Raw genomic sequence first — 13049 nt, forward strand, 5'->3', positions numbered from 1 at the left:
GGCCTGATTCAGAGCCGAACGCTCTGACCAGAGCGCTCACTCTGAATCAGGGCTGTCCTCCCTAAAAATGGAGCGGCCTCTTGGACGCTCGCATAGCTCTGGGTTACCACCCACAGCTATGCGAGCGTCCATGATGATGGCTTGCGACGAGACCCTGCGGTAGGGTCTTGGTGACCGCAAGCCCTGGAGTGATTTTGGCTCTATCAGAGCCGAAATCACTCCCACTGACATCACTAGTGATGTCATTGGGGCCGGACCCAGACGGTAGGCGTTCCCATGGGAACACCTCCGTCTGGCAGCCACGCCCCCGGCACGCCCACCAAAGGGGGCGTGCTGTCACTCACCATAGACAGCACGTCCGTCTTTGGTGCGAGACCCCGAGCGACGAATTCCTCGTCGCTCGCCGGGTCTCGCGCATGTGCACGACGGAGCTCCCTCCGCCGTGCACATGCGCATTCAGCCACCATCGACCCGCTTGTGAGTGTCCTTCGCTCGCGAGGGGGTCTGCATCAGGCCCTTGGAACAGAGATTGGAGTCATAGGGACCCATTTATCATTAAATATTGCGGGTTATCCCGGGGGGTAACCGCAAATGGTGATAATATAATGCAAAGCTCTGGATGTACAGTAGGCAGTGCTGGAATAACAACAGGTTGCCGGAGCAGTCACCCAGGAACCCCTCGCACAAGGGTGTATTAACGCACAAGGTAAGTGTACTATAAGTACACCCTGCACCTATTATAAATACGCCTATGCCCAAACACTTTTGGGTCCCCACACAAAGCTACATCACCAGCGTGGGGAGCACTGTGGTATAATGTGAACTGTGGGTTCTGTGTGGCATAATAAGAACTGGAGGCACTAAAGTGTGTTCAACATATTTGTGACACATTATACTATCTAATAACATTGTTATCGGTAGGGGCCCCCACATGTTAGTTGCTCTGCTCTGGGGCCCCCACAAGTTAGTTATCCTGGGGCCCCCATAAACTTTAGTCTGGTTCTGGATGTTGGGATTAAAGCTGAGGCCGGAGTGGAAGAAGACATGGGACAGTGGTTATTATTATGGACATATTGTGAGGTTAGTTACAATGAGGAGGTTGTGGAGGCTGAATGAGCAGAGAGAGAGGAGCTGGCGTCCAGGAACAGCGCCTTAGGTGACCTCAGCAGATAGAGGGAGTGGGAATATAATGATGATGTAATGTGCCGACCATAGAATACAATGGAACAACGCTGATGTTTCTATACAAGCATTAAACCGTCTGGTGCCGGCGCAGAGAAGACCCCTCACACTCACATCGCCCATGAGCGCACTCCATGGATCGTCTGAATATGAATAATATAAATAGAAATAATATATAATGTTCCTTTATTGCCGCACCTGACTAGAGCTTTCACTGCAAATCTGACGACGGTGGACAGCAGGAAGAGCGGAGTCACCAGGATGTGGAATAGCGACAGAGACGCAAAGGCGTTGGCCGGGGTCAGCGTTTTGCTCTCTACGTATTCATGGGTCACAAATGTCTGCAGGGAAAGAAAAGTCATGAAACGCGTCGAGGAAACACAATCTCACATTCATAGGGGACTACGGAACATTGTTACATAGCGCTTTATTATAACAGGTCTGTATTCCAAGGTGCTCTCTCCCCTGACCCCACTCACCTGAAGAAGCAAGTGGGCAGCCTGGTGGTCATTATTGGTACTTATTGGGCATCTAGACGTATATCACAGGCGTCACTTATTCTATGGGGCTGGTGGGGAAATCATCTGATATATATCTCTGGAGGTCTAGCTGCCATTTTAAGTGTTTTACAAAAGAGTCTGGACTTTCAACATAAATGACCTTTTAATACTACACATAACGTATTATAGCTAATATATTAGAATACAATTACCAGCATTAAGTTTAATGTGACTAAGATCAAAATGTGAGACACCGTCAGCTGTTTAGTGATGAATTAATATTAAATATAGAAGTTGTATCCTTGGGGGAGACCACAACCACACAATGACCCAGGTACACTCTATGGTATTTGCTCCTTATAATATGTGGACACTTTATTGATTGGTTTTGTTTTTGTTCAATAATACAGAATCTCTTACTCTAGAGATTGGAGACACGCAGGGAAATATACTGATTGTACCCTGATGCCCAGGTAACTGACCAAAATATACTGTATATGTGTATATATATATATATATATATATATATATTTCTTACAATCTGTGTTCTGTGTGGTGGATTTAGATGTAAGCTGTAATTATAGTCAAAGGGACATTTCTGACAACACAAAACACATGAAACCATTGTAAGTGAATAAGAGGATGTTCTTACTGCCAGCACTGCTGCGATCGGTATCGCTGCGTTCATAAATACTGCAAAATAAAACGTACACTTATTAGGGGATGATTTTCTCATTTCTACAGGACAAACTGAAGAACACTTTGCTGCCAGTAATATTAATCAGACTCAAATAAAAGTTTACTAGAAAACATGTAAATATCCCAAATCCTATGTTATAGCTGCCGTACAGCTCTCTCCTGTACCCTGCACATCAATTCAGCCTACGAGACCATCCGTTCAATGGGCTGGTCATAGTTTGTCCTACTATTCACTGAGACCCCCCCCACATCTAACCCCTCCTCCTACTGTTATATGCAGTAAGTTATATATATCTGTATACAAACCTATGTTATAGCTGACATACAGTTCTCTCCTGTACCCTGCACATCTATTCAGCCCACGAGACCATCCGTTTAATGGGCTGGTCATAGTTTGTCCTACTATTCACTGAGACCCCCCCCCCACATCTAACCCTTCCTCTTACTGTTATATGCAGTAAGTTATATATATCAGTATACAAACCTATGTTATAGCGGACATACAGTTCTCTCCTGTACCCTGCACATCAATTCAGCCTACGAGACCATCCGTTTAATGGGCTGGTCATAGTTTGTCCTACTATTCACTGAGACCCCCCCCCACATCTAACCTTCCTCCTACTGTTATATGCAGTAAGTTATATATATCTGTATACAAACCTATGTTATAGCTGACATACAGTTCTCTCCTGTACCCTGCACATCAATTCAGCCTACAACACCATCCGTTTAACGAGCTGGTCATAGTTTGTCCTACTCTTCACCGAGACCCCTCCTACATCTCACCCTTCCTCCTTCTGTTATATGCAGTAAGTTATATATCTCTGTATACAGACCTATGTTATAGCTGCCCTACAGTTCTCTCCTGCACCCTGCACATCAATTCAGCCTACGAGACCATTCATTCAATGGGCTGGACATAGCTTCACTGAGACCCCTCCCACATGTAACCCTTCCTCCTTCTGCTATATGCAGTAAGTTATATATATCTTTATACAAACCTACATCTCATTTCCACTTACAATGAATGAATATGACTCTAGAATGAGAATAAAGGAGCCACAACTCACTGGAGAGGGAGGTGTGAAGCGCAAATGTCTTCAGACTAGTCAGTTCCTTCATCCGGGTCTCCTCCACGCTGGCGCAGAATATATTCTCCCAGGCGTACAGCTTCAACAACTTAATTCCTTTCAAGATCTCGTTTGTTTTCTTAAGCCGCTCCGTGGAATAATCCTTCGATGACAGAAAAACAACCACGATAGCAGGAATGAACAATGACGTTACATAACACATTAATGCTCAGTTACAAACCACCAAAGTGTAAAAGACTTCAGGACAAATGTGCTTCTGTGTCACCGTGGGACAACCTTTGCCCAATTTCACACAGTTTAAATGTGAATTTTATGGATTTGCGAGTCAAGATGGCAGCGCCATTGGGGGCACAAAGGGTCGCAATGGCTGGTGTGAAGAGTTGGGTAGTTCGGGGGCAAACCTTGTCAATGACACATTTGGTAGAAGTGCTCAAATTATTGCAATAAAGTGAAAAAAAAAACAGATTTAATAGGGATAAAGAAACCAGTTGAGACACATGACCAGCCCCAGCTGCCTATACCTAGAACGGGACACCTGCCGCTGACTGACCGGTGTAACATGACCGGTGATCCTGGCCGCAGCAGGTGACAACAGCACTTTTGGAATCCCAGAAGTAAAGGACAAGCCCAGGTATCTGTAGTACCAATGCGAGTACCAGAGGACTGGAAAGGCCAGGCAATGGAAGGATAGCGGAGACTGGGTACAACGTATGGAAGCACAGAAGTAGCTAGGAGAGAGTAGGAACAGTAGGGACTGGAGCCATGGCCGTATCTCGCTGTGGCGCTGGAGAAGTGAAATGGGCAGTGGGTTTAAATAGGGAGTGGTGCCTGCTGATTGGTGCTGTAAATCAGCTGAGCGCCGCTGCTGCAGAGAGAGGGTCAGTGAATCAGCTGACAGACTCCAAGATGGCTGCACCCATGTTGCTGTTCTGATGTTTATATCCGATGTTGAAGTAATGAATAGAAGCAGGGAGCACACTGATGTAGCACCACCAGACACGGTAAGTGGGCTAAGGCCCCAGATCACAAAAGCCGCCAGGGGGCATCTATATACTGTACACCTCGGATTTAGCATATTGTAGCACAGTCGCTGCATACATCTCTGAATCAGCGACCAGCAGTGATGAAGAGCCGTCGCCAGGGGGGAGGAGATAAGTATAGGGAAGAAGCACACAGCGCTCCTCCGGGGCCTGATGTCCTGCCCTAACGTAATGCATTTGCACAAGGGGGCGCATCCATGTTCCAATAAAGAAATTGTTGGGAGCTATGGGCAAGTAATTCTGCCTGAGCACACGGAGAAGCAGGGCCGTACTGAGACTGGACGTAATGCCAAGTGCTACCCCGGAGACACCTGTGCCCAGCTTGTGGGGTGCTTGGATAGGAACCTGACTACCAGGAGACCACCACAACTTATTCCTCTTCCATTTTACGGTACAGACACATTGCACGTCCACATTTTTGCAGTTTGTAAATGGCGTTTTTGTATAGACTTGGACACTACAACAATATATGGTACACGGGTGACACTACAATATATGGTATACGGGTGACACTACAACAATATATGATACACGGGTGACACTGCAACAATATATGGTACACGGGTGACACTACAATATATGGTATACGGGTGACACTACAACAATATATGATACACGGGTGACACTGCAACAATATATGATACACGGGTGACACTACAACAATATATGGTACACGGGTGACACTACAATATATGGTATACGGGTGACACTACAACAATATATGGTACACGAGTGACACTACAACAATATATTATACACTGGTGACACTACAACAATATATGGTACACGGGTGACACTGCAACAATATATGATACACGGGTGACACTACAACAATATATGGTACATGGGTGACACTACAATATATGGTATACGGGTGACACTACAACAATATATGGTACACGAGTGACACTGCAACAATATATGGTACACGGGTGACACTACAACAATATTTGGTACACAGATGACACTACAAAAATGTATGGTGCACGGGTAACACTACAACCATGTATGGTACACGGGTGACACTACAATATATGGTACACGGGTGACACTACAACAATATATGGTACACGGGTGACACTGCAACAATATATGATACACGGGTGACACTACAACAATATATGGTACACGGGTGACACTACAATATATGGTACACGAGTGACACTGCAACAATATATTATACACTGGTGATACTACAATATATGGTATACGGGTGACACTGCAACAATATATGATACACGGGTGACACTACCACAATATATGATACATGGGAGACACTACAATATATGGTATACGGGTGACACTACAACAATATATGGTACACGAGTGACACTGCAACAATATATGGTACACGGGTGACACTACAACAATTTATGGTACACAGGTGACACTACAACAATATATGGTACACGAGTGACACTGCAACAATATATGATACACGGGTGACACTACAACAATATATGATACACGGGTGACACTACAACAATATATGGTACACAGGTGACACTACAATATATGGTATACGGGTGACACTACAACAATATATGGTACACGGGTGACACTGCAACAATATATGGTACACGGGTGACACTGCAACAATATATGATACACGGGTGACACTACAACAATATATGATACATGGGTGACACTACAACAATATATGGTACACAGGTGACACGACAATATATGGTATACGGGTGACACTACAACAATATATGGTACACGGGTGACACTGCAACAATATATGATACACGGGTGACACTGCAACAATATATGGTACACAGGTGACACTACAATATATGGTATACGGGTGACACTACAACAATATATGGTACACGGGTGACACTGCAACAATATATGGTACACAGGTGACACTACAACAATGTATGGTACACGGGTGACACTACAACAATATATGGTACACGGGTGACACTGTACAGCTTGTGGGACACTACAAATAAAGGAAAATAATATATAATAATAAAGCTACACAGACAGATCCAGGACAAGGACTATGGTGACAGGGCAGTAGGGCTAATCCTCATGTAGGTGCCCGCTAACCAGCACCCACATCCCAGGGCCCCGGGGCCCTCACTTACCAGGGTATTTTTCTGAACTTCTGCAAGTTTTGTGGCAATGAAGTATTGCACGGGCGCCAGCAGCAGAATGACCGCGGCACCCACCAAGGCACTGCCGCCCAGCAGCTTGTACAGGAGGATAACGCCCATTATGATCTGAAAGAGACAATGTAGTTACGTTCTTTATTGTGTCAGAAAAAGTGCCGGCACATTGCTGATATCAGACAGGAAGACGCGCAATGGGCGTATTTACTAGGAAGGTTCAATGTTCCATATGTGATATAAGGGGATGGGTATGGCATCCCAGCGGTCAAAATCCCGACAGGGTTAGGATACAGACACCCGTCTGTAGCTATCCTCGCCCTCTCCCTCCCCAAACCCTCCCTCCCTGGTGCCTGAACCTAACCTTCTCCCCCTAGTGCCTAAACCTAATCTCCCCCTCCCCACACCCTAAACCTAACCTCCCCCTCCCCACACCCTAAACCTAACCTCCCCCTCCCCACACCCTAAACCTAACCTCCCCAGATACTGAACGTATCCTGATAAAAGTACATGACTCATGTACACATAAACCACCCATAGTTTTCCAGAAATTGATTTGATTAGGATTAGGTTACTAAAGATCAGTACTTATCCTTCCTCCTCCCTGTAGGATAACAAGGATATAATAGGGTTGTATAACGGGACAAACTGAACCAGATGCCTTACAGTCCGTAGCCCCCATACAGCAGGGTCAGTAAGGGACAATAACTTATAACTCAGGAAATAAGAGAAAAAACATTGAAGCAGGAATGTAGATAGAGATAACATCACAGGTATATGTCACACTGCACTCTCTATGCAGCAATATTATAGCATAAATGTTGGGTAAATATAATTCTGTAGCCCACATGAGTAAATGCACGTATGACCAAGGGAGTAATAATAACTGTTGGCCACAAACTTCTGCAACGTGGTAGAAACATAACCACCTAAAGCATCAATTCTCATTTGTGTGACGCTCCGGGTCGGATTAGGAATAACGTCCGACCGTATTAAACAAAGATTCCCTTACTTGGATGCTGTACCTGCACAGGCATAGCCCACAGATTGGGACACAGGAACAGGAACCACATCAGCTGGTTGGTCTCGATGGCCACCAAATTATTAATCTGCCCCAAGGTCATCTCTCCCATGGACATGTTGGAGGTGGAGAGCTTCAGTATCTTGTTATAGATCATGGCCTGAAAGCGAGAAGGACACAACGTCATCCAATATCCACACTCCAATTATCAGCGCCGGATCAATTCCTCCAAGTGTAAGCAAATCATGTACTAGCAATCAGGGAGCTCATTGGGTACCAGCAATGCTCCGCGGAGGTTAATCCCAGTCTCTATGGTGACGTAGTATGAAGCTTGCAGGAACGTCCTCTGGAGGATTAGGGCCAAGAATAATAGAACGGCCAACACATAATAGTTTTCCAGAAATTGATTTGAAGAGAGGAAATGTACGTTCAGGAAAGTATTTGTAGCGTTCTAGAAAAGGGGAAGAATGAATAACATAAGAGTAAAGTATGACAGAACACAAGCAGATAAAGAGCAATAATGCACAGATCGCAGACCATCATTTTACTGGCCGAACCAATATTCATGACAATAGAACACATCAATTCACTACCAGTGACATCTCTGAGTTGTGAGGTTCTCAGCCTACCAATTTACTAGGAACCAGTGATATCACTGAATTGTGAGGTTCTCAGCCTATCAATTTACTAGGAACCAGTGACATCATTGAGTTGTGAGGTTCTCCGCCTACCAATTCACTAGGAACCAGTGACATCACTGAGTTGTGAGGTTCTCAGCCTACCAATTCACTAGAAACCAATGACATCAGTGAGTTGTGAGGTTCTCAGCCTACCAATTCACTAGAAACCAGTGACATCACTGAGTTGTGAGGTTCTCAGCCTACCAATTCACTAGGAACCAGTGACATCAGTGAGTTGTGAGGTTCTCTGCCTATCAATTTACTAGCAACCAGTGACTTCACTGACATATGAGGTGTGAGGTTCTCAGCCTATCAATACACTAGGAACCAGTAACATCACTGAAGCATTAGGTTAGAACCAGTGACATCCTTGAGGTGTGAGGTTTTCAGCCTTTCAATTCATTGTCAACTAGTGACATCACTTCCCCACTTGCTCACCAGTGCATAGTGAAATGGTAGGTTGGTAGCCTCAGATGTCTCAGTGATGTCACTGGTTTTTACTGAGATGATAGGCTGAGAGCCTCGCACCTCTTATCTTATGTATAATATATTGGTTCAGACCACCAAAAGACATCCTGTACATAGGACTTAATTTACAGGTGCACTTTAATTTTAAAACCTCAAACCCTAAAATATCCAAATGTCGGGTTCATGGGATCTTGTACCAGGCTGGTCTTCAATATAACATCATAATATTTACTTGCTATCGTTCACGAAATGACGGCCAGTAGTAGGGTTTTTAACAGACAATGACCATTCACGATGGCACGTTCAATATAATCAAATGTTCCCATCACGTTACAGAGAGACAGAAACGCGTCAATCACTTCCTTCCCTAGACAGAGACCATAAAACATGAAAGCACGCAGAGGACTTACTGTTTCCTGCGTGGTGTTGTTGGTGACCCCAAGATGCTGGACTATCCCTGAGATACAGAGAGGACCAGCAAACCCCAGCAGATCGGCCAGATAGCGAAATGTGCTGCTGAGCAGGATCGGTCGCCCAAATGCTTTGTATATGGCCATCCAGATAGAGGGGGTCTTGTGCGGCTGATCAATCACCTTTTTCTGTATGGAAGATTGGGAATAACTCAATAAAAATCTTATTGGCTGAATGGTGTCATCATAATGAGGCACATTTCCATAATTATTTTGTGATAATTAACTGACAAAGAAAATCGCTGTAGTTTCATTTTAAAGCTGGGTACACATTAAACGATTTGCAGACGATCCAATATCGTTAACGATTTCCCTTCAACTCCCCGGAACTCCTTGACAAACGATAAAGTGCATAGACACTGTGCAATTTACTAACGATCCAACGATATACTCTTTGTTGTTAACGATTTCCAAATCGTCAGATCATTAACATTATATCATTTGATATCCCAAACACCTGACGACCATCTTTAAGATTTCATAAAAATGTAAATAATGGGCTGTACTATGAGACACAGATGCATGCACAGATCAGTGAGATCCATGCATGCGTCTGTGTAAAAAGTGTAAAATAAAATAATAAAATTAGTTTACGTGGAGTCGCTCCCTAAAAACACAACCAACACCGGGCTTTTCTGAGCCAGTCCTGGTTGTGAAAATACAGGGGACAAAAGACATAGGGGTCCCCTATATGTAGTACAACCAGCACTGGGCTCAGTGAGCCAGTCCTGCTTTTGTAAATATAGGGGACAAAATGAGTAGGAGTCCCCTGCATTTTCCATAACCAGCACCTGACTCTTTCTAGCAGGGGTGTAATGCGCAATGCCAGGGGAACCCTCTTCTCCGGGTTCCCCGGTAAAAAGCATTATGCCTGACCACTAGCAGCCCAGGCCAGGGATCCCTGGGGAGGTGGGGACCCCCCAATAAATTTTTACATCTATTTTTTACACTACACTTTACAATTTTAACCCGGCACCCACCACCCAGGGGTGCTGGGGATTGCCCTTGGCTATGAGCCCAGGCCAGGGGTGCCCTGGGAGGCGGACCCCTTTATTGGGGGGTACCCACCTCCCTAGGGATACTTGGCCTGGGCTGACTAACAGTCAGGCGTAATGCTTTGGCATTGCGCACTACACCCACGCTAGAAAGAGTCAGGTGCTGGTTATGGAAAATACAGGGGACCCCTACTCATTTTGTCCCCTTTATTTCCAAAACCAGGACCGGCTCGCTGAGCCCAGTGCTGGTTGTGCTAAATACAGGGGACCCCTACGTCTTTTGTCCCCTGTCTTTTCACAACCAGGACTGGCTCTGAAAAGTCCGGGGCTGATTGTGCTTTTAGGGGGCGACCCCACGTCATTTATATTTTTATTTTATTTTACCTAGACAAGCATTTTTTTTAACACAGATGCACGCACGGATCTGTCCATGCATCTGTGTCAAGAGAATGCCTGTCAAATGTCTGGTTGGAACGACATACAGTTTCATTTGTCGTTCGGTAGTGCATACACACTGCAGGATATGCCGCGAATAGTTAACGAGATTGACAGATCTTTCTGCATGTAGGGAAGATCTGAAGATGTGACCAAAAACCGGCGGGAGCACGCATCGCGATAAAGCATACACACTGGACGATATGAACGATTTGTCGTTCCAGTGTGTAGGGGCCTTAAGTCTCCAGAGGTTTGCAACAGGCTGGGACTTGTAGTTCCATAACAGCGGAGAGCTACAGGTTGCCTACTTCCTCTGTAAATACGCAATAGGACAATTTAGCATGTTACATATATTCCAGTTTTGGGCCTCATTTATTAATGAGTTTTATCATTCACAATGAGGGATAAAACTCGCTGCGTATGATAATGGTGCTCCAGCCAATCAGCTCCCAACTGTCAGCTGTTTGAAAAATGACAGTTGGGAGCTGATTGGCTGGATCACCACCATTTATCATACGCAACGAGTTTTATCACTGAATGTCATAGTACTCATTAATAAATGAGGCCCTTTGTATGATATTATTGTATGTATATGACGTTACATTGTGCACATTCCCCAAAGACTATACAGTATTGGCCGGTGTGTTCTCCTTTCTACCTGTGCCGTGACTTCTGTAAAGTCACCACGGTGTTTTTGCACCACATGGCGCAAGACGATTGCTGAGACTTAAGGTGCATACACACTAGACGATATGCTCCCTGAGCGATATCGTCTAGTGTGTCCCCGGCAGGGTGTGCTCAATGTCGTTCATGACATTGAGCACACCCGCTGAACGATATAATTAACGATATCGTTCAGCGCCGGGCTCTCTCCCCCATTCCCCAACATGCAGCAACCTGACGAAATCGTCAGGTTGGCCTCCATGTTTACTTGATGAACGATGAACGATAATGACGAACGACCCGCAGGAACGTGCATCGTCGTTATCGTTCATCGTTTTGATGTTAAAAATGGACGATAAAGTGGACGACTGAACGATAACGATATCATTATCGTTCAGTCGTCCACTTTAATCGCCCAGTGTGTACGCACCTTTAGATGTTGAGACTTAGTTGCTGAGACTTAGGCCCTCATTCAGAGCCACTCGCTAGCGGCAGTACGCTCATTCCGAGCGATGTTCGCACATCTGCGCATGCGTACGGATCGTTATACGCATGCGCGAACCAGTCAGTGCGGCCGAAATTCATGTGCTCGCAATATAGCGAATACCTGCTATTTTGAGTGACAGAATGAGGCGTATGTGGGTGGTAACAGGGGAAGGTGCTTGAAAACGGGGAGTGGAAATCCGTTCGCAGGCGTGCTTAAAGGTCAAAACGGGCGATTTAAGGGAGTGCATAATTAATACAGCAGCGTCATTGACCACGTCACTGGGTTATTTTATAGCCAGAACTGCTCGCAAGATTGTGGTAGCAAAAACCAACCACAAGAATAGCGAGCAGTTCATACGCTGGTCGATGTACTCGATTAATCTAATAAATAGCGGACATGACGTATGGTGCGAGCGGCCAGGGGGCGTTTTTAACAAATAAACGAGCGTATGTTTTGCTCGCTCGTTCAGACTTAGAGGTGTGAACAGACTGCAATTTGCGAACGGATCATTTGAATAGCCACCCCTTGTTTTTGAACGAACGACCGCAAATAGCGAACGGCTCTGAATCAGGCCCTTAGGCCCTCATTCAGAGCCACTCGCTAGCGGCAGTACGCTCGTTCCGAGCGATGTTCGCACATCTGCGCATGCGTACGGATCGTTATACGCATGCGCGAACCAGTCAGTGCGGCCGAAATTCATGTGCTCGCAATATAGCGAATGCCTGCTATTTTGAGTGACAGAATGAGGCGTATGTGGGTGGTAACAGGGGAAGGTGCTTGAAAACGGGGAGTGGAGATCAGAACGCAGGCGTGCTTAAAGGTCAAAACGGGCGTTTTATGGGTGTGCATAATTAAAACAGCAGCGTCATTGACCACGTCACTGGGTTATTTTATAGCCAGAACTGCTCGCAAGATTGTGGTAGCAAAAACCAACCACAAGAATAGCGAGCAGTTCATACGCTGGTCGATGTACTCGATTAATCTAATAGTGGACATGACGTATGGTGCGAGCGGCCAGGGGGCGTTTTTAACAAATAAACGAGCATATGTTTTGCTCGCTTGTTCAGACTTAGAGGTGGGAACAGACTGCAATTTGCGAACGGATCATTTGAATAGCCACCCCTTGTTTTTGAACGAACGACCGCAAATAGCGAACGGCTCTGAATCAGGCCCTAAGTTGTTGAGACTTAGTTGCTGA

General features: G+C 45.4%; 1 protein-coding gene across 1 annotated transcript in view; it reads right to left on the reverse strand.

Annotated features, from left to right (window-relative positions):
* The window catches only part of LOC148435659 (ATP-binding cassette sub-family C member 9-like), a gene marked incomplete at its 3' end in the record, with an annotated part of 96732 nt that overhangs the window by 56457 nt on the left and 27226 nt on the right, over positions 1–13049 (reverse strand). The window contains exons 7-13 of the mRNA XM_088465681.1: positions 9212–9400; positions 7931–8104; positions 7658–7813; positions 6612–6746; positions 3452–3614; positions 2335–2375; positions 1381–1523 (exon numbers count right to left, since the gene is read on the reverse strand). Coding sequence (XP_088321807.1) covers positions 1381–1523; positions 2335–2375; positions 3452–3614; positions 6612–6746; positions 7658–7813; positions 7931–8104; positions 9212–9400 — 1001 coding nt within the window. The remainder of the gene's footprint in view (positions 1–1380; positions 1524–2334; positions 2376–3451; positions 3615–6611; positions 6747–7657; positions 7814–7930; positions 8105–9211; positions 9401–13049) is intronic.

Source organism: Taudactylus pleione, unplaced genomic scaffold, assembly GCF_031769625.1.
Source record: "Taudactylus pleione unplaced genomic scaffold, aTauple2 ptg002142l, whole genome shotgun sequence".
Classification (NCBI taxonomy): Eukaryota; Metazoa; Chordata; class Amphibia; order Anura; family Myobatrachidae; genus Taudactylus; species Taudactylus pleione.